At 46.3% G+C, this 23,166-nt stretch overlaps 1 protein-coding gene and 1 pseudogene across 1 annotated transcript; one reads left to right on the top strand and one right to left on the bottom strand.

The window, feature by feature from the left end:
- Nucleotides 1-16,495: 16,495 nt before the first annotated feature.
- Nucleotides 16,496-17,567, top strand: LOC125549368 (protein STRICTOSIDINE SYNTHASE-LIKE 10-like). The gene has a single exon (XM_048712801.1). The coding sequence runs from the start codon at nucleotides 16,530-16,532 to the stop codon at nucleotides 17,565-17,567; it is 1,038 nt and encodes a 345-aa protein (XP_048568758.1). The 5' UTR covers nucleotides 16,496-16,529.
- Nucleotides 17,568-17,944: 377 nt separating this feature from the next.
- LOC125547270 lies at nucleotides 17,945-20,783 on the bottom strand (annotated as a pseudogene).
- Nucleotides 20,784-23,166: the final 2,383 nt, after the last annotated feature.

Here is a 23,166-nt window from a genome sequence, read left to right as displayed (position 1 = left end):
AAGGCCTTCCAAATAGCGATATTCGGAAGGCTCTTTCTGAACTTTGTACCAAAAAGCGAATTATCCTATCTGGGACTCCGTTCCAGAACAACTTTGAAGAGCTTCGTACCATCATGCACATGTTACTTTCGCCTAATGATGAAGACATGGTTTTGTTGAATCCTTTGACACTAGGCAACCTCCCGACCCCTCGGCGATCCTCTCGAACATGAGAGGAAGAAGAGGATAAAAAAAGAAGAGGAAGAAGAAAAAAAAGAGGAGAAGAAAGAATAGAGGAGTTCTTCTCCTCAATTCTTTCTTCTCCTCTTTTTTTCTTCTTCTTCCTCTTTTTTTTATCGGGAACGAGGGTCGTCGAGGGACATAGATGTAGTGTCGTCGTTGTCGATATATACCCCCTCCCGATAGCTTACTATGATTAGGTAGCTAGTTCTACGTTTGGCACTAATATATCCATCTGTCATGTTTGAATAATAATTGCCATGTTGTAAATATTTGTAGAAACTATGGACACCGCCCTAGACGAAGCAACAAAAGAAGCGTTGTTGAGGGACATAATCGCAGAAGGAAGTGATGCCATCTCTTTGTTTCTCAACGAAACCGATGGTCTGGAAGGAGAGGGTGAACAAGCTGGCTACGGTGACCTAATGCCGGTGCAAGAAGAAGAACATGAGGACGGCTCCGGTGACCCAATGCCGGTGCAAGAAGGAGACCGTGATGACGGCTCCGGTGACCGAACCGAGTCCGGCCAGGTATATATATTAGTTAAGCCTATGCTGACTAGTTGATTGATGCATTCATTGTTTTGGTATGTACACATATTAATTAAGTCTTTGTTCTTTTTTCTAGGTCTCCGGATCGAGTGCAACTTCGGTAAAGAGACAAGGCCCGAAGAAAAAGTTGAGCTCGGATGAAAAGTTTGAGATCATAGCAATCGCGCCCGACGGCCAACCTATTGAACCCCTCCGGACAAAGAGCGCATTTGTTGCTCAGTGCGGGGTTCTGGTTAGGGACAAGATCCCGATAAGCATCCAGCAATGGTTTAAGCCGGCTACAGAAGACCCTGAGGTGTCTTATGTCAATGATATGCACAAAAATGATCTTTGGACTGAGCTGAAGTCAAATTTCACCCTACCGCCAGAGGATAATCCAGAGAACCCAGTTTAAGAGAAATTAATCAAGTCTTTTGCTCTGAAGAGGATGGCAGAACTATTCAGGAGGTGGAAGAAAGAGCTGAATAAGTTTGTCGAAAATAATGAGACATCAGAATTCAAGGGCAGATATGAGAAGATCAGAGATCACTGGCCCGCATTTGTGGCCCACAAGACATCGGAAAAGAGTAAGAAGATGTCGGCGACAAACAAGCAAAATGCTGCGAAGAAGAAGCTTCACCATCGCACGGGGTCAGGTGGCTACCTCGTAGCCCGGCCTAAGTGGTCCAAGGCTGAGAATGATCTGGTTCATAAAGGGATCGAACCAGAGACAATTAACTGGCCAGACCGTTACCGGACTTGGTTCTTCGGGGCTGGCGGAACCTTGGACCCTGTAACAGGGAAGTGCATTTGGACGAACGATCAAATGGACATACCAGTCAGTAAGCTTAAGCAGTATATCAAAGCAGCGCAGGAAGGGACGTTCTTTCCAGACAGAGAGAATGATGAGCTCACAATGGCCCTCGGGAATCCTGAGCACCCTGGACGGACACGAGGCACGCCAGGCTCCATTCCGTGGAAGGTTGGGTTTCCGGACGCAGGCGGTTACAAATCCCATGAGAGGAGGAAAAAGTGCAGCAGACCCAAATGCAGGCGCTGCAAGCAAGGGTAGACGCGATAGAGGAACGAGAAGCAAATCGCAGCAAACGTACTGCCAAAGCCTCCCCCGAAGCTACCCCGCCATCTCAGCGCAGAAGCAGCGTGGCTTCCACCGAGCTGCTTCAGCCGGAGCATGCCTTGACGGCTCCTGCTAGCTATCCCATGGATGCTATCACGGAGTCTCAAAATTGCCACCTTATGACGCAATGGATGAATTTGAAGGTCAAGGCGGCTGTTGGCTCTGTTTATCCTACTAAACCCGGCGCAACTTTTCACTGCTAGTCGATTCCAGAAGGATATGCTAGGGTGATGGTGGATGACATAATGGAGGGATTTGAGGACCTCCAGCTTGACCACCCTACCGGTGAAGGGGAGACTCGGCTGGGGTCTGCTCTGAAGACTCCATGCCTATGGCGGAAGGAGCTCATCAACCTTCCGAACTAGACGCCTCCGCCTCCTCCTCCTCCTCCGGCGAGTCAGGGCACTCCGCCTCCTCCACCGCCTCCTCCTCCGGCGAGTGACGATCAGGGCCCTCGGCCGGCTCCTTCTCCGGCGCGTGGCCGCACTCCGCCTGTGCCGACGCGCCCGAGCAGCCAGCCTCCTCCTTCTCCGCCTCGTCAGCAAGGGCAGAAGAGACCTGCCGCCGCTCCAGCTGCTCCGGCGCGTCGTAGTCCTTCTCCTTCGCCTCTTAAGCAAGTAAAGAAGACAACCGCTCCGTCTGCTCGGTCGGCGTCTAGCAGTACAACCAGAGGCGGGAGGACATACATATTCGGTCCTTCTCTGAAGACTCCAGAGAAGTTACCATACGAGAGGACCCAGGAGGAGAACGCCGAGATCGCGCGAGAAGAAGTGAGGAACTTCTTTGAAGGGGTGAAAGCAAAGAAACATTCACCTCCGGAGGAGAAGGTAGATCGGGTGAAAGTGAAGCGCACTCTGGCTGCCCTGACAAAACCATCGAAGTCTCTGCCGAAAGGAAACTATGACCGCATTATTGGAAAGGAATTTGCCGAAGCGGAGCGGTCGGGAAGTAATGTCAGTGATCAAAGGCTGAAAGAACGACGAGCTGGGAAACAAATTGCCCAGCTCGGCGAACAAGCGAAGCAATCGTGCCCCCCGCTCAAGGTGCCTAGCCACAACGTCGCTAATGATCCGAGGATGGTGCCCGGTTATAGCAATCTTGCAGATTACCTGCCCGACGAAGTACATTATGAACCCATGGACATGCAGATACAAAGATACGAGTACGGGAAGCCTCTCATCAAAGATGAAAGATCTCTATCAACGATGATGCGAAGATTGCATGATTGGTACTTGAAAATCTGCAGAGACTCTGGAGGGAGGAGTACTTTGTATGTGAAAGTTAAAAAGGAGCATGACCTCGTTGGAATTGATCTGTTGCCTGTTCCATTTGAGGAGTTCTATAAGTTTTTCAATCAATTGGCCCTCGATAAAACAACGGTCGCCTGCTACTGTCTGTAAGTAGTACTACTTCTGTCATTAAGTTTCTGTATATAGCTTAGCTCTTTCATTGCATGTATTTATAATCATCCTCACTATATTATGCAGATTGAAGATCGCCGAATTGAAGAAAAGGCAAGTCGGTGATATTGGGTTCATTAACACATATCTCACAGATGCAACTCAGGTTAAATTTCATGCCACAGATACCGAGGCCAGCTTGCTACGATCATTGGTAATAAATCAAAACAAAGATATAATACTCTTTCCTTACAACTTCAAGTGAGTGTTACTGTCTTGTGCGTATTCGGTTTCCCTTATATATTAGTCAAGGTTATAGTAATGTAATTGATGAGTTATGCATGCGTGTGCAGTTTCCACTATATTCTCCTACATATTAAGCTTGAGCAGGGACTAGTAACCGTCTTAGACTCAAGACGAAAAGATCCCCAGGACTATGCAGACATGACTCAAATACTCGAGAAGTAAGTTAAATCGATCATTATCCACCATATCAGCAACTTTGTTCATTTCCTGATATATCAAGTAATTGTTTTCTTTGTCCGGCAGGGTTTGGAGAAAATTCATCAGAAAAGCTCCGGGACTGCCGAAGGAGCTGCAATTTAGACACCCGAAAGTAAGTACTATAGTAGCATTTTAAGCGCATCTACTAGTCATTCAAGCGCTAGTTTCATCATACCATTTGGCATTCTTGCTTATCAGTTTGATTAACCTCTATTTCTTGTGAAGTGGTTGTGGCAGGAACAAGGGAATTATTTCTGTGGATACTATGCTTGCGAGTCCATCCGCCACAGACCTGTGAGCGGGGCTACACTGAAGAACAATATGAAGTACGTAAATAACAACATTCACAATTTTATTTTATTACCATCATTTGTGTTGAGTTTCATTCATTCATATATATATGTATTGACCCCCTTCTTTAAATTAGATGTTTCGGAAGCGGGATGAACTCATAGCACCAGCTCGCATGCGAGCAATTCAAGAGGAATTGGCGGCATTCTTTCTTGACCACGTGATCCCTGAAAACGGAGAATTCTATGTGGACCCTGAGTCCGTATGATTATATTTGTAAGAGATAATTATTGTATATATGTAGCCGGTAGTGTCAGATAGATATACGAGAACTTATTGTTCGACCAATCTCTTGGAGAAGGAGAGGTGGTCGATATCACTTCTCTCTGTATGCATATATGTTCATCACGATCTTCTGTTTCCTTCGTTTGCTTACTAGCTAGCCAGCGTGTCTAGTCCTCTCTATACGTATGTATAGTACGTAGCGTCGACCAAGCACGGACATAAGAGAGGAAACTTCTCTCTATTAATCATAGCTAGCTAACACAATATATGAAACACCTAAATTAACCCCCAACCCCCCCCCCCTTTCAAAAAAAAACAAAAACCCCAACAGAAATGCTGACGCGTGGATACCTATTGGTCCCGGTTGGTGCCACCAACCGGGACCAAAGGGTCTCCTGCCTGGGCTCTGCGCACTGCCCACGTGGAGGCCCATCAGTCCCGGTTCTGGATTGAACCGGAACTAAAGGGTCGGGGCATTAGTACCGACACTTTAATCCCGGTTCAGGAATCAGGACTAAAGGCCCTTACGAACCGGGACTAGGCCCTTTTTCTACCAGTGTGGTATGATCCTCGTAGATTGTAAGAACAAACACACTGGAGCGGATCCAGACCCCCGCAATCAATTCATGTGGATGTCTGATAAACATTTTGTACAACATCTAGTAAACAAAGAAAAACAAATACACAGAATGTTTACTTGTATGGATTGAAAAGGGAAATATTGCAGTGGAAAAAGGTTTGATTTGAGGACACAACAAGTTCTATAGGACCCTGAAAAATTACAACATGATGATTATCAACAGGACTTCGTGATCATCATCTCGCTTATCAGACCAATACTATGCTAATGCTCTACTAAATTAACCACTGGCTAAAAGGAGAAAATACAGTTTCTTTTAATCAAACAAAAATGAAAATTCTCATAAGCATATACGTGTAATCTATTTTTTGTGGCAAAACTGGACCACCGGCTAAAAGGAGAAAATACAGTCTTATATCACACGAAATTAACACTACAAAGCATACAACAAGAAAGCATTATTTTTTGTGGCAAAACTGGACCAGGTAGTACCTTCAATCGGCCAGAAGAGGAACATTTGAATCTCCTTGAAAATTTACAGTCGACCAGAGGACAACCTGCAGCAAACTGACGGGGTGAGGGTAATTGGGAGAGAGATACAGAGTTGGGGCTCAGGCAGAGGAGGTTGGCCTCCATTGGAATGGCAAGAGGGATATATGCGGGAGACGGGGAGGTGTCAGGTGGACGGCGCCGAGCAGCCCACCACGGACGCCAATTTGCGGGGCGGCGATGTAGAGCCGTGCATGCTCGGGCGGACAGGGAGGGGAAGGGGTAAGTGGAGGATGCGGAAGGAGAGGAAGAGGGGAGGCAGCGGGGAGTGAGGAAGAGGAGCGTACCAATGGCTCTGTACGTCGGATAAGAGGCCTGTGAAGTGGATCGGCGTCGGATCCTGGACGTGATCGGCGGCGGCTCCTCAACGGGATCGGCGGCGTCTTGTAAAGTGGATCGTCCAGGTAGCGAGACGATCAATTGCTCCCATCAAGGTAGCACAGGGATCGGCGGCGGCTTGATGTGAGAGGGCGGCGGCGAAGGGATTTGGAGTGCGAGTCTCCGTGCGAGTGGTTCTCGCTCGAGAGCATGAGGCCTCGCTCGGTCGTGCGTGCGATTTGTTTGGCGTTTTTTTTCATTGGTTAATTTTCGTAGGAACATAAAATAGCAAGTAAAAGGAATCTAAAAGAAGTATATGTTTTCACATTAGACAAGAATGTGAATATCATGGCCTATTGGCTCGACTATACATATTGTTGGAATACTTTATCTCAATATTACAACTTTCAAAACATCTTTACCAATGGAAGGATGCATTGATCAAATGCTGATGAACATATAACTTTTTCACTAACCTTTCCTATAATTGGTTCATCTGAAGAATCTTGAGAATCAAACGTTTTTGGGCGAGCCCATCATCCTCGATATGCATGACCGGGGCACCGAAAATGGGTGTGTTTACAATGCATAAGAACGATAGGATCCAACAACCTTCGGATGTCCACCCTCTCTAGATGAAGTGATGTGTTGTTTCCTTGAGGAGAAAGGAGGAACAACTTGTGGGGCGGGAAGCCATTTATAGAGCAGAGCCTGCAACAACTATTGAGCAAGAAATGCATGGAGGTTTCGGATGTGAGGCCAATCAGTGTGAGGCGCATGAGAGAAGGTGTTATCCAAATGATCAAAGCGGGTTGGGTCACACGCGGAACCTGCGACACCAAGGTGGAATGGAGTAATAGAGGAGGAGGTGGTGTGCGTAAGGGGCAGAGCGATGGTAGTAATGTTGCATTGCTTTTGGGGAGAATTGATGGTTTGGAGGAGAAAGACGATGGAGTCAAAGGAACGAGATTGATTCAGTCGGCTGGAATTGGACTAGAATTCGTACGAAGTTTGGAGGATAGAGATGTCATGTAGACGTCGCATCCATCCAAAGGGTATCTTGAGGCTGACTAGGTTTACTCCAATTTCTTTGATCGTGTTAGCTACTTAAAAGCAAGAAGATTTTGACATATCTGACTACAATTCGTATGACATTACAACACGGTTCCACCTGATTTTCTGATATTTCACAAGATTTTACTAGATTATGCAAGGTGTGGTAATTGTTTGACAAGTTTGCACTAGATTTTGCACCACTTTACAGTGTGAGATGAAACAAGCATCCGCTATTAATGTAGTTATGTATCAGATGGACATTTTTTTGTAAGGCATATGAACATTTTCTTTCTTTTCTGCAAGGTAGATGAACAGATTGTTAGTGAGAACCTTTTATGAGATATAGCATCTTCACCTTCGCTACTCCCTCCACTCCAATGTTCCACATTCAACAACCTAACGAAGCCGAGATGAGGAAGGGGATGAAGAATCAAAAACAACGATCTAAGTGGGACTTCAGAGAGAGAGAGAGAGAGAGAGAGATAATAAGGGAGAGAGAGAGAGAGAGAGAGAGAGAGAGAGATGATGCATGCACATGCACATGTTGAATCCTTCATTCCACGAGGGTTGTGTCAAAAAGCCGCCTCAAACAGCATAACTATATGTAGAATCAATCTAGAGATATGATCGCCTTCATGATTACAACTTCAGTGTGATTATATAAGTAAGGAACAATAGGCATCTAGAGAAAATATATGGCCCAGTTTGACATGGAAGAGAAAAGAGTTTTGCTTCCGTACCCCATCCCCTAATTTTGAGGGCATTCTCATGCATTCACGACCAACTTTCTAGTCCCAATTCTCCCAATCAAAAAAGAGGTCAGAACAATCTAATATTTTAATTGAAGGGCTATATTCTAATCTACACCTTTAAAACTGCATCAAAGTCTGTAAACTTGTCTAAGCGGGGTTGTACCGAAGCAAAACTCATTAAGAAAAAAATATAACGTCTGTAGCAATTGTTATGTTATTTTGTTTTCTCTCTTAAACTCGAAAATCCTTGTGGAATATAAGAAGTGAATCGCATGCATACCTAGTATGCCAATATGATGGACACCAAAGGGATCACATTTTTCTTATTAGCACCTACAACTTGTTGAAAAATGGATGCTGAATCTACTTACTACATTCATTTATAAATATTATATCTAGGTACAAAATAAGTAAATAGAACAAAAAATATAGAAGAATTTACAATATTATTTTCAGATAGAACATATATGCATGCACACTACTAGGTAATTAAAAATAGAACATGTGACTAAGGAAAACATCATCAAGGAGATTGACCACGAGAAGATCTTATATGCATATACAATACATGCAGTAATATATCGCCAGATGGATCCATGAGATGAAATTTGAGCATTAGAAATTGAAAATTTTAAAACGGTGAAATGCTGAGGGACTACACTACTCTGCATTCTTTCAGAAGTACTTATACATCATAGATGAGAGGTTAATGTCTCTTAGTAAAGCTAGCTATCGTGTACTCCACCTGACCATTTTTTGTAACACTAGGTTGAGGTTATAAGCTGATGCTTTGACCTGCTCTGCGGTAATTTACTGTTTTGTTTCAATTTTTGGGTCACTGCCCTTGATTTTTCAAAGTTTAAAATAAGAAAACATTGCAGAGTCGGTACTGGAGGGAGTGCATTGGACACTTTTGTGGCCTCTTTGATTAGTTTTATTTTGAAAACACAATATCTTGTAGGACATAATAAACTATTGAACGGACAAAACATCAAGTTTCTAGAATTGGAAAATATGTCAATAATAAAAATGTTCAAGGCAAAATTACAAAAGTAAAGTTTTACAGGAATTGAAATAACTGACAGCAAATTGTTCAAAAGCAAACTGATATAAGGAAACAGCTATGTCTTGACACTTGGCGTCTTGGAACATATTGCTGGAACATTAGGCAATGGGTGTCTTGTCTTGACACTCGGCGTCTTGGAACATATTGCTGGAACATTAGGCAATGGGTGTCTTGACACTTGGCGTCTTGGAACATATTGCTGGAACATTAGGCAATGGGTGTCTTGACACTTGACGACATGTGCGAGGGAGCTGGGAACAAACTACAGACTTATGACCGCCGGTCTCAAGTGTAAACATGTATGGGGCGATCATCGCCATCGGCCAAGTTCTGTTGCCGCACAAGGGTAAGGCTCCCCTCTGTGACGTCCACCCAGAACACCTCGACATCCATGTCTACCTGTTCGCTAGGGAACACGATGAGGATGTCATGCACGAGCTGCATTCTCATCATCCCGTCACGGTGGCGGGCCAATCGCAGGAAGGATCTGATGACCGAGTTGTTAGTACTGCGCCTGTGGCGAGCGTGCTGCCTAGCCACGCACACGAAGTGAGGCTGCGGCCAGAGTGCATATCTGAGCACGTCCCCTTCGAGGGTTGGCAGGTAGAACTGGCCGCGCACGGAGAGGCCGGACTCTGACAGCGCCGGCCAAGTATCCACGATCTGCCACCTGGCGTCGCCGGGCTTGGCGTGCATAATCACTTCCCTAGGCGCCCCCACCGTCACATAGAGCACCACGATGGGATCAGCCTCGCCGTCGTTGTAGACCAGTCCTGCCGCGTTCCACTCGATCGGCCAGGGAGGGTTCTCGAGGAAGACGTTGGGCAGGTCGGCGACGCCCCCGGTCACCGGGTTGAACAGACGCATCTCCCACCCCAAGGCTAAGAGCACCAGGAGGCCCTCGGCGCTGGCGACGACGTCCCCGTACTCCGGAGGGATGTTGAGCTCGATGGAGGCGCCCGTGAGATTGTTTACGAATCTGGCCTTCTCGTTGATGCGCACATGATCCCCTTTGGCCATCTCCCAGTGTCGCGGGAAGAAGCGCGGGTCCATGCCCATCAGCCTCGGCGCCATGTAGTCTTTCACGTCGGAGAGCAACACCAGGTCCGCCACCTTGGGTAGCAGGTCGGCGAAGATGATTTCCCAGTCCAGGCTGTCCAGCTCATCCGTAGAGGTCCATACGCTGCAAATAAAGAGATTGGAGTAAATCTAGCAAATCAAGAAATACTCCACTAGAGATTACAGATTCAGTTCACCGATGCATGCTTTGAATACTTGAAAATTAAGAGATTAGAGATTCATTTCATCCACTAATATGCTTTTGAACTTGAAAATTAATCTAGCAATAAGAAATATATAAACTAGATCTAATCCGTAAGAGATATAGCTATATGCATGCGTATAGTGTACCCACTATTTGTGGCCGGCATCGTCGGGGCCGGCAATGAACGGCCGGTCAATCTCCCGCGCGGCTGCAGGGGCTATGGTGGCGGCGGATGCAACAGGGAGCTGTGATTCCATTTTGTGGCTAGGGTTGTTGGGAGGGTAGGATAGCTTGCGGAGGCCAGGATGGGTTGGCTTTAAATGGCAGCCGGGCAGCTACAAGTGGAAGGGAACGCTGTGTGGATCGAACGAAAATGGAAGGTAGTAGAGAGACAAAAAGTCACAGCTAGGCGACGAGAGTAATTATACGACCAGGTTGTGTACTTTTTCGTCATAAAGTAATAGGCTTCGATCCTGTGCTGTTGGATGCCAATCAAACGGCGCTCATTTGGAGACCGTTAGCTGTTCACGTGATTATATCAGAGGAAGAAGGGAGTTGCACGTGCATACTATATGCAGTGCAATTCAACCGTACTCCCTCCGTTTCTTTTTACTCTGGGTACAAGATTTGTTTGAAGTTGAAGTACATAAAATTTGATCAAATTTATTTTTAAAAATATAAACATATAAAATAGTAAATTTGTGTAGCATGAAAATTAATTTAATGACGTATCTAATGATATTGATTTCATATTAAGAATGTTGATATTTGTTTTGATAAAGTTGATCAAACTTTACAAAGTTTGACTTCAGATAAATTTTATATGCAGACTAAAAAAAACGGAAGAAGTACAAATGAACACAAAATGGATACAGTTTAGCATATATAGACAAATTCATCGAAGAATACGACAATTTGTGGTCTGCACACAAAAAATATTATGTGAACAGCACATGAAACAATTTACTTATAATATCGTCTATTTTGCATACTTAAGAAGAGCTTATATTTTAAATGAAATTTTGTAGGGAACAAGATACAACATAACCTATGCCAACATAACCTATTTTAATAGATACAAAAAATAAACCTATGGCAATTATTTGATTCTAGGTGGTTCCCACTGTAGAATTTTATAACCACATATATGCGGTGTCATTCACACATACACATATGCCCTGAAAGTTTTTGTATGCTAAGACACTATACTAGTTTTGCCCAAACACAAAAGCTTATGTCTCAATGCATTCATAATATGAGAGAACAAGTATTTTTACAAGCCTAGTGATAGGCCAACACCCCCAAAGTACAATGCTACACTTCTAAGTAGCAACCATTGCAAGGAGTGTGGTTAGAGACACTGCCACAACCTTCACCCACAACCAAGCCTCGGACTTGATCTTGTCGAGCAAACTAGTGATGATCATTATCAAAGAAAAGGTCATTATGATGCTTCCAATCCCACCAAGCCATGAGCATAATCAGTGAGGAGGTGCCCTTGCACATGGCAAACGGGGTGGAACGGTAGGTTTGTTGCCACCAATCAAGAAAGTGATCAAACGGCGATGGGTGGCCCAGCTATGGATCAGATGCAAGATAGAAATTCATGCCACGAGGTCCATGAGAAAGCATAACTAGTGTGAAGGCGAGCCATGGAATCCATCATCTAGTAATAGAGCATGCACCACAAATAGTGTTGTGACCTTATTACTGGAAGGAACTATCTCTTAGGAGTAGTTGTTGGGCCTTTAAGTGCAGATGTGTGCAGCAAGTGGTAACATTCCTCCGAGAAACTATGGTACCAATTCGTAGAGACAACACCACGAGTTACTCTTAAGAAACACTACAACCCAAATAAGAACCAGCTTATGTCCTAGACAGTTATAGCGAGGCTGTCAATCTCACTACCGCTACTTGGAACAAGTTAGAACAAATAATGCGGAATAACATATTTTTATGTTCTCAGATTGATTAGTAACTGAGAAAAAGAGCATGTGCATGAGTTTTGGAGAGTTCTCTTATGGAGAAAATTGGACCGGAGTTGACAAGTTCACTAGTAGCATCTCCCATCATAGTGAAGACACATAAATAAAAGCATATTAACTATAGGACTAGGTGTAATTTTTTGTGAAAATTTACTAGGCTTTGATACTTTACCATTGGATGCTAATCGTACGACGCATATTTTGAAACTAGATAATATTGTAAGTTATTCCGGTGATTAAAGCAGAGGAAGAAACAGTTGCACATGCATACACACAGTTCAATTCAAATGCACACATACAATGCATTAACAAACTCATTGATATAATTTAGGATACATTGTGTTGACACAATTTTCATCCAAAAATATGACAATTCCTCGCCGGCAAAAAAAATGTGAATAACACATGATACTATTCACACATTTCTTCTCTATTTATTATAGTTAAAAGTTGTGAAAAAATAAGTTAATTAAGTTATTGTTTTGGGAAGCTTCTTGGGGTTCATGATGATTCTACTAGACAAGTGTGATAAGCTTCTGAGATCTGGCTAAAAAAGCTTCTGTGCTGCAACGAGCAATTTGTGTGACCAATTTTTGCGATGCTATATACCTGGGTCATGCAAGAGAGAAGATTTGTGAAGCAAGAAATGATGTCAAGGTGGACTCTGATCCTTTGAACAACTTTACATGCTTTGATATTTCTCATTTCCTGAAAGAAAGCTAAGCTTTCAAGCGGTACGCCAGGAAATGCAGTATACACTTCTATCATTTGAGGCTTCATGCTTAGGTATTTGACGTGCAACTTAGCTATTCTCGATTATGTGCAATCAACCTTTAATCAGCTGGATTTTGTGCCAAGTAACTTATATAGGTCTATACAAATGCTATCGACAATGTCGCCGTGATATCATGTAGTTTTACTGTTTGGTTTTGACGTCACTAACCAAAACAATTAGCATTATGCACTGCAGTGTCATACTTAGTTGACACAACCTAGAAGCCTCCAGGGTTGCTCCCGAGCGATCCCGGAGGCACAGCCGCTACCGCTCAAACTTCTACCCTAGCCACCAAACCCTACTGCCGCCATTGGAGTAGGCCGACTCTCAGCACACGGCGTCGGTGAGGCGCCCCTGCTGGCCCCTCTCTCCCATTCTTGCACCTCTACTTCAAACCCCACCCCTCCTCCATCACTCATCGACTAATCAACCTAGGGTCATCAGCTGCTGGCCAGTCAAACTCTGGTGGACGCTCACACAACTGCCTGATGCGCCGCACAACATGTGACCTGCAGCATCCATCTCTATATCGAGTCGCCAGATGTAGAGGCCGATTGTCTGCTCCATGTGCCTAGCAGCGTCAAGCTCGGATGAGTTCACAACGACATACAAGGTGATGGCCTTTGCCCATGCGGTGGCGGGCCAATAGACCTAAGGTCTATGGACTAGTGGTGGTTAGCTAGATTCGATAGACCGGATGGTGCTCACTACAAACTGTATTGTAGCAACTTCCTACGGTGCCACGATGGCGGTAGTCATCGAAAGGTCATCGGGAGGGTTCATCTCTCTTGATTCGGTAGTTGATTTCAGCGGTGAGATGAAATTATGGACGATGGCTTAATGCAGAGGGATGTTAGTTGTGTAATGGCGGCATTCTTGTAGCGACCCGACCCAAATGGATTGTAGTCTCTGTGCTTAAGTGCCATCCCTAGATCGGTATGCTAGCACAGACAGTACACGATGAAATATTACAGAGTTCAATCACACACCTTATTACATCGGGGTCCTCAAAAGAATATTTATTACATAAATATGGCTAAAGGCCATCTAAAATAAATAATTGCGGAAGCATCATAGATAAATGAGTCCATCCAACTTCATGACAAATGTTGAGTGCGGACAATGACCTATCACACCATATTCCTCGTGGGAAAACTCTGCAACATGAGACATTGCAGCCGTGTAGGTCAACACACGGAATATGCTAGCAATGTCACACTATAGAATAATAACGAAATTTCTACCTCTATATACAATATGGCTGGCGGAGGCTCGAAGTTTAATTTTTCGATAAAGCTATTTTTGTCCTACATCAAGTTAATTAAATTATTACTACAAAGTTCATGCCATTAGTGAGATGGTTATATAGCTGCAGGGATCGGCAAAAGTGACGGCTACAACACATGAGTGACTTCAATGGCGGTGCTACCCGAGCACCCCATCTCGAGCTCCGGCGCGAAAGCCTAGGTCACATCCGAGTGGGTATACATAGCAATGTCGATGGTTTTCTTGCGTCGTTACCTTGTTGAAGGTGTTACTCAGATATATTCGGAAAGATTGTTCAGGGTGAAAAACTAGATTTTGGCCTTGTGGTTGGATCCGTTGATAGCAGTGCTTGAGTGTCGCTCCCTTCTTAAAGGAAAGGTTGGATCCTTTTTTTTTGAATTATTTACAGACATGATAAACCACATGCAATCGCCACATTTCCAAGAACAAGAAGGAATTCAAGCTCTAAAAATCACCAAACACATGCTAACAAGCTCCAAAAGAACACTTGAAGAGTAACGGGATGGTACGAAGAAGATATCAATGGGTAATTGCCTAATCTACCGCTCGCTCGCTCTCTACTCTCTAGAGCTGATGCAAATGGCGTCTTACGGAAGTACGTCTGCTGCCTGCAGGGGCAGCACATGGTGTACCAACGAGTCTGGATATATTTAAAGCCTAATAATCCATGCTGAATAAGGATAACTAACGAACGGTTGCGAATTAGCAACCACTGAAGTCGCGCTTGTCCCGCTCGTCGCACCCCCTTGCGAGCAGACGAAAACGTCCCTTGTACTTGTATGTATAGCAGAGATCATCAATAAAGGAACACACACTTGATTCATTTGTTGCTTCTCTATTTCTATTGATCTCTATTCTTAACGTAACGGAGGAGCGATGACTCCTGGGAACAACGGAGATGGAGAGCACAAGGCCACGGAGACGACGAGTGCCAATATAATCAATGTGGATAGGGGTGGGGCGGGCGGGGGCTGTAAAGATTGGAGCGCGGGGAGGGTTGGTGGGCTCGGTGTATGGCACGGTATGAATGTGCGGGGAATCAGAGATACGTCCAGTGCTTGGCTGGAAAATTGACAGCGGCCATGCAAGCATGAATGTTGTTTGAAAAGGAGGAAGAGAGGACCTTCGATGGTGTGCATTCGTTGCAGCGTGGACGTGGGCAGAGAGTTTTAGAGGAATACGTTGCCCGGAGCAGGAGATGTTGATGCGTGCATGCCGTCCGGAGGCGGGGACAGAGTTTTGGATTTTGGCCGGAAAAATGAAATTCTAACGAAATCCGTCTGTTCGTTCAGGCCCGGTAGACTTGCTTACCGGTCAAAATTTTTGGCCCAGTTTGAATTTTTGGCCCAGCTCCGCACCTGGTCCGATCTGCATTGCTCATTTTATAGGATATAAAAGGCAGAAACTGAGCTACGAACCCTAGAAAAATGTCGAATTCCTCAACTCTCCTGTAAGCGGCGGTGCCGTCCTCGCAGCAGATGTGCTCGCGCCAGCTCCTTATTCTGGAGCCCATTGTCCTTGCGAATGACGTGCTTGCTTCTTCTATGGCGTGGCGCGCTAGCTGTTGGCTGGGGGCGCAGGTGTGCTTGTCCAGGTGGCCGGAACTGCACCATCTGGCCCCAACTGAACGGGATGGTGCAGCAGGTGCCCCCGCGTGGGCAGCGCGAGACTTGGCCAGTATTTGATTTACGTGTGTATAAGCAGTTCATGTATCGTTGTTGTTCAGCTTGGTTCTGCTGTGTTCTAGTTGCTGCAGATATTAATTTTTTTGCGTTTATTTTTGTTCAAAATCCGCTCATTTTTCTTTCAAGAATACAAAATATGGATGGTGGTTTTCGTCTGGAAAAGCCGAATTTCGCCAATTTCATTCTGGGCGGCGGTAATATTTTCCGAAATACAAACCTTTGGGCGGGGAAGACGGCGGTGTTGCTCCTTAATGGAGTAATTTTTTTTAATTCTTTTAGTTAATGGAGTATGGATGGCGTACGTGCTCCTCTCCTGTGTACGTGTAGGCTAGGTACGTTGGTGAAAACAAGGAAAGGGAGGGGTTTCGGTGGGAACGGCTGTTGGCCCAGTGCCGACGGCGAGTCGGACGACGATGGAGTGCTTTCCGATGGAACAAGCTGTACGAGCTCCGAAGCAAGCAGGCTAGCAGGTGGATCGATTCTTCTGCTCCCGTACACAATACACGTGAACCTGGCTTGTACGATCACGCACGTACACCGGCCACCTTTTTTTTTGCTCTTCCTCGTTTGGTTTGGTTCCGTCCGTTACGTAGCAGAAACGGTTTTCCTACAAAAAGAAAACGTAGGATCGAAACCCATTCGGCCTCATCTCTCTCGTACCACACGCCGACTCGGACAGCTAGTTCTCGATGGATCCTATATAAGAGCAGCCTCCAGCTTGGATCTCTCCATCAATCAAACCAAGCCATCCAGCGCAGGTGCTTACTAACCAAGAGTCCAACAACACGTAAGTAGGCCAGATCGATCCAAGAGCCAACGAGAGAAGCTAGCAGATCGACAACAACATGGGGTGCAGCATGAGCCGCCTCCTCAAGACCACCGTCACGCTCATCATCCTCGTCCTTCTCCTCATGCCCGGGGCCTTAGCCGCCACTAGCTTCGATGCCTCACGAAGCCAACAGCTGCCGCTGCCGCGTGGGACGGTCCACGGCCCGGAGAGCGTCGCCTTCGACGGTCAGGGCCAGGGCCCCTACAGCGGTGTCTCTGACGGCCGGATCCTCAAGTGGAACGGCGAAAAGCTAGGATGGACTACCTATGCATATGGACCCGGCTACGATAGCAGGACGTGCACGTCGTCCAAGTTCAGCCCGGAGACTGAGGCTGCCAGGGAGAGCCGCTGCGGCCGCCCGCTCGGCCTACGGTTCAACCAGAAATCGGGCGACCTCTATGTGGCCGATGCGTACAAGGGGCTGATGCGGGTTGCGCCGGGTGGCGGGGAGGCCACCGTGTTGGTCAACCAGGTTGACGGTTTTCCTCTGCGCTTCACCAACGGTGTTGATGTCGATCAAGTTACGGGTCAGGTCTACTTCACCGACAGCTCGATGAACTATCAAAGGTCACAACATGAGATGGTGACTCGCACCGGGGACTCGACGGGCCGCCTCATGCGCTACGACCCACGGACATCCGATGTCACGGTGCTCCAGGCAGGCATGACGTACCCCAACGGCGTCACGCTCAGCACCGACCGCACCCACCTCGTGGTTGCATCTACCGGACCATGCAAGCTACTAAGGCATTGGATCAAAGGGGTCAATGCAGGCACATCGGAGCCTTTTGCCGACCTTCCCGGCTATCCAGATAACGTGAGGCCCGACACCAAAGGAGGCTATTGGGTGGCGTTGCACCGTGAGAAGAATGAGTTGCCCTTTGGTCGTGATAGTCATCGTCTCGCTGTCAGGGTTGGTAACGATGGAAAGATAGTCGAGGAGATGAGAGGGTCAAAGAAGGTGAGGCCCACCGAGATTATGGAGAGAAGCAATGGCAAAATCTACTTGGGTTCCGTAGAGCTTCCTTATGTCGGTGTTGTTAAGCGCAAGTAGAGAACTATAGTAGTAGATGCATAGGATGCCTTTTTGTTTCTTGTTCTTAGCACCTGATGTAATTTTCCATTTGTTTGTTTTTTCGTCGGAGGGACTATTGTAATCCACATTTTCTATCAACAAATTACTATTTGTTCTTTCCTCCACATGAACGTGTATAAAAGCTAAATTCAATCTATAGAAGTTGTACTTGTTAAGAGCCAGCCTACATGCTATTGCTAGCGATAGAGCAGGGAAGCACGCAAAGTCCATGTTTCAAACATGTACGTGCTTCAAACACATAAAGTCCATGTTTGGAATATGTACATGTGGTTGTTCCCAGCGCACAAATTAAGTGCGTGCCGCACGTCCATGCATGTGCTCAGCGGCCAAGCCCTTCAAACCAAAAACCGCCTTCCTCTCTTTCTTTGTTTTGACCAACGTACCACCGGGGAGGTCGCGCTGACGCTGACGGGGTAGGTGAGGAGGTGGCCGGGGAGGCCGCGCTCGGGGCCGTCGCCGGCGTAGAGGTCCCAGTACCTTTCGGCCATGGCGTTTACCTTGTGCACGCACTCGAGGCTCTTCGGCCGCTGGAATGCCTCGTCCATCATGCCGAGGTGCTCGTACCACAGCGCCATCCTGAACCCGTGCACCTGCCCCCTCGCCGGCCGGCTTGTCGCCAGGTGGCCCGGCTGGTACCGCCCATGGCGATCTCCGAGTCGCGCGCCCCGTCCATGGACCTCTGGTTGTGTTCACCGACACCACGATGATGTACTCGTCGTCCACTGACAATCAAACACACAAACCATCAAGAACAGCCCAAATGTGTCTACCAACATGCAGTACGTACGTACCGATCATCATCTTGGTGTGGACGTAGATCATGAACCGGCGGTTCTGCTGCGCCTTGAGGGCTGTCGGGCACGGCCTGCTCCGACGGCTGGTACTCGCCGGACTTCTTGGCCTCCCGGTTGCCGAGGCAGAAGAAGGTGAGGTAGTCCTTGGGTTTGGCGTCGATCCCCTTGGCCTGGATGGCCTGCGCGATGTCGCTGTACATCATCTCCTGCATCCCACCAACATCAACATGCATGCAGTGCAATGCACCCCACCAACATGTCCTGCATGCTTCGACGGGCGAGTTCCGCGCTCCAGCTCCCCGCCCACCTTCACGTGCATAAGGATCTTCCTCGTCGTCATCTCGGACCAACATGCACGGCCCCTGTGGACTTCCCAGCCAAGCACCATCCGTACATACTATGTATCTCCCATTCCACGCACCCATACCGTCCGTACCCTTCCTACACCGCCCACACCCGACCCTCCCCACGCTCGATCCAGCCTTCACAGTGTCGTCCGCCCGTATAGACATTATATTGGCTCTCATCATCGTCCGTTCGCCCCCCCCCCCCCCCCCCCCCCCCCCCCCCCCCCCCCCCCCCCCCCCGTTGCTCTCCTTCCCCGAGGAAATTCGTGTGCCCTCTGTCGTCGGCACTCGCCGGTATCCTGCTTCGTCGGAGAAATGAATGTAACTAGACCTACTAGTAAAATGCCCGTGCGTTGCTACCAGCATCAATGCATACAAATGGATTAAATCAGTGATTAAGGTCGTGTTAAGATCAAAACTCATTTCTCACTCATACGTCTGTATGTGTTCGTACATCAAACGGGCGCCTAGCGGGCTCCCCAAAATTCAACCGTCTCGACAATCTAGGTTCCCACAAATCCCAACCATATATGAGAAAGAGATGTGTTTGTCCGGACTATCCATCATGTTATCTCTGACACATGGTCCCTACACAAAAAACCCACCCCACGATGTACCCTTCCCTTCCCACTGTAACGAGACATTTCTCACAGGAGCCCGTGTTGTATATAAAGTGGTATGTTCATATGTAGATATGTAGACATTCCTCAAAAGTCATTCACGTCCACCTGTTTACGTCCGGTTTCTTGTCCGGTTGTAACTGTTGGACCAAGAACGGACAAAGAGGGGTTATAATGGAAGAGAATGAAGAAGAGGATGACAGCTATACTGGTCATGGATTTGCTGAATACGATGGTACTATAATGAGAAAGAAGATGAAGAAGAGGCATCAAATGAGCCCGCTGATGATCTTGGTCGGAGCATTGCTAATGTAAAGAGAAACTGTATAAGTGAAAAGGAGATGGCAATTTGAACATTAGAAAATTGAAATTTTAATTATAAGAAGAAGAAACTGCTGAGGGACTACACTATGCATTCTCTCAGAAGTAGGTATACATCATAGGTGAGGGGTTGATGTCTCTTAGTAAAGCTAGCTTTCGTTATACCCCACTTGACTATTTGATGTAACATTAGGTGTTGAGGTTATAAGCTGATGCCTTCACATGTGCTCTGCGTTAATTTTATTGTCTTTTTTTAAGTTCAATTTTTGTGTCCCCTCACTTGATTTTTCGAAGTTTGAAATAAGAAAACATATTGCAGAGTGTCATGTGTATAGAGGTACATTGAGCATTTTTGTGGCCTCTTTAAATCGTTTTATTTTGAAAGTACAAGAATATGTAGATAAAAATTGGAAAAATAAAAATGCTCGAGACAAAATTACAAACTAAAACTTGTAAACAAATTGGAATAACTGAGAGCAAATTGTTCAACAGCAAACAGATAAAAGGTTACAGCAATGTCTTACATATGGCCAGAACCTTTGACTGATTACTAGTCATGCATGTGAGGGAGAGCTGAGAACAAACTAGTCATGAGACTCGATGCCGAGGGTCAACCACGGGCAGCGATAGTCGGCCAAGTCCTGTTGCTGGACAAGGGTAAGGCTGTTCTCTACGACGTTCACCCAGAACACCTCGACGTCCGTGTCCATATCCAGGCCCCCACCAGAATATCATCGATCGTGAAGTCGCCGCCAAGGATCTCACGCACGAGCTGCATCCGGATCCCGTCACGGGCCAGCAGTAGGAAGGACCTCATGATGAAGTTACGGCGGCTGCGGCCAGCCTGCTGCCTAGCCACGTAACTGAAGTGAGGCAGCGGCCGGAGCCAATAGCTGAGCACGTCCCCTTCAGGGGTCGACAGGTAAAACCGGCCGCGCAAGGAAAGCCCGCACTCGGACAGCGGCTCCCCGGGCTGACTGACTCGCCACACAGCGTCCCCGGCCTGGCACTCAAGATCCTTTGGACGCGGACGACCTTAAGGTAGAGCGCCATGGCGGGATCAGCTTCAGCCTCGCCGTCGTCGTAGACCATTCCGGCCGCTTTCCATTCGATCCTCACAGGTGGGTTCTCTAGGAAGATGCTGGGCAGGTCAGCCACGGCCCTGGACCATAGTACGTGTACATCATAGGTGAGGGGTTGATGTCTCTTAGTAAAGCTAGCTTTCGTTATACCCCACCTCACTATTTCTTGTAGCATTAGGTGTTGAGGTTATAAGCTGATGCCTTCACTTGTGCTCTGCGTTAATTTTATTGTCTTTTTTAAGTTCAATTTTTGGGTCCCCCCATTTGATTTTTTGAAGTTTGAAATAAGAAAACATATTGCAGGTGGTCGTTTATGCTCAATACCATTATTGAAAGCTTGGATCCGAGGGAGATAGAGCTTTCTGGTAGAAAGTTTACCTGGGCTAATGCTATGCCAAACCCGACATATGAAAAGCTTGATCGAGTTCTCGCGAGCGTTGAGTGGGAACAGAAGTTCCCTCTCGTAACGGTACAAGCCCTCTCGCGTGGAATATCCGATCACACACCCTTGTTCGTGGACTCAGGGGAGCCGAACCACGTGGGAAACAAAAATACCTTTTCCTTCGAGATGGCCTGGTTCGAACGCGAAGGTTTCTTGGATCTGATTGCCAGGGAATGGGCTAAGGGTGCAGGAGGTAGGACTTCTGTCGAGCGTTGGTAGAATAAGATTAGGTATTTGAGAAGTTTCCTACGGGGGTGGGCTAAGCACCTTAGTGGGGTGTATAAGATTGAAAAAGACAGACTCCTTTCTCTTATTCAGACCCTAGACTTAAAGGCTGAATCCACGATTTTGCAGCCAGCAGAGCTTCAGGTTAAAACTGAGGCGGAGAAGAGGTTGCAAGAACTTCTCCGCGAGGAAGAATTGAAGTGGGCATTGCAGGCTAAGGTCCACAAAGTGGTCCAAGGGGACACGAATACTCAATTTTTTCACTTGATTGCTCATGGTAAGCACATAAAGAAGAGGATCTTTCATCTTGAACAAGATGAAGGAACTATTTTAGGATAGGACAACCAAAAAACTTATATAACCGAGTATTACAAGCAGTTATTTGGACCTCCGGAGGATAGTTGTGTGTCCCTCGATGAGTCCAGGACTAAGGATGTGCCTCAACTATCGGCTGCTGATAATGATATTCTGGTTGCCCCGTTCTCAGAGAAGGAGGTGTTTTATGCTATTGCATAGATGAAAAACAATAAGGCTCCCGGACCGGATGGATTCTCGGTCGAGTTCTACAAAAAGTGCTGGCACATTATTATGGGGGATTTGTTACCTATGTTTCGTGATCTGTTCTCTGGACAGCTTCACTTATTTCACTTGAATTTTGGAACAATCACACTTCTTCCTAAGAAAACGGATGCTGTGAGAATAGAGCAGTTCAGGCTGATCTGCCTTCTCAATGTTAGTTTCAAAATCTTCACCAAGGTCAGGACTAATAGGCTCACACAGATAGCGCATTCTGTAGTGCAACAATCCCAAACTGCTTTCATGTCGGACAGAAACATCCTTGAAGGGGTGGTCGTCCTTCATGAAATGCTCCATGAAATCCATTCAAAGAAATTAGATGGAGTAGTTTTTATGGTGGATTTCGAGAAAGCGTACGATAAAATCAAATGGCCATTCCTCCAACAGGCATTGCGTATGAAAGGTTTTGATGAAGCCTGGCGTCGCCAGGTTGAATCGTTTACGCAAAAAGGGGGTGTTGGAATTAAAGTGAATGACGATATTGGTCATTACTTCCAGACACATAAAGGCCTAAGACAAGGAGATCCGATGTCCCCTATCCTGTTTAACATTGTGGTTGATATGTTAGCAATTTTGATAGGAAGGGCTAAGGAGAATGGTCAAGTAGGTGGATTGGTACCTCATCTTGTTGATGGAGGTGTATCCATCCTTCAGTACGCTGATGATACAATCATCTTTATGAAGCATGACTTGGCCAAGGCGTGAAATATGAAGCTGGTGTTATGCCTTTTCGAACAATTGACCGGGTTAAAGATCAACTTTCACAAGAGCGAGTTGTTTTGCTTCGGTAGAGCCAAGGATGAACAAGAGGCTTATCGGCAATTGTTTGGGTGCGATTTGGGGGCTTTACCTTTCTCTTACCTAGGTATATCAATCCACCACCGTAAGCTGACAAACAGAGAATGGAAGTGCATCGAAGACCGATTTGAAAAGAAACTGAATTGCTGGAAGGGCAAGCTCATGTCATACGGAGGCCGATTAATTCTGATAAATTCGGTGCTCATGAGTATGCCTATGTTTTTCTTGTCGTTCTTTGAAGTCCTAGTTGGAGTCAGGAAAAGACAGGACTTTTATCGATCGTGTTTCTTTTGGCAGGGTAATGAACTAAAAAGAAAATACCGGTTAGCTAAATGGGATATCGTCTGTAGAC

Source organism: Triticum urartu, chromosome 3 (assembly GCF_003073215.2).
Source record: "Triticum urartu cultivar G1812 chromosome 3, Tu2.1, whole genome shotgun sequence".
NCBI lineage: Eukaryota > Viridiplantae > Streptophyta > Magnoliopsida > Poales > Poaceae > Triticum > Triticum urartu.
Note: the sequence above shows the minus strand (reverse complement) of the source record. Positions and strands in the feature narration are given on the sequence as shown.

Bases quoted from the DNA above. Each gene is read 5' to 3' on its own strand.
- LOC125549368 (XM_048712801.1), top strand. From the start codon at position 16,530: ATGGGGTGCAGCATGAGCCGCCTCCTCAAGACCACCGTCACGCTCATC.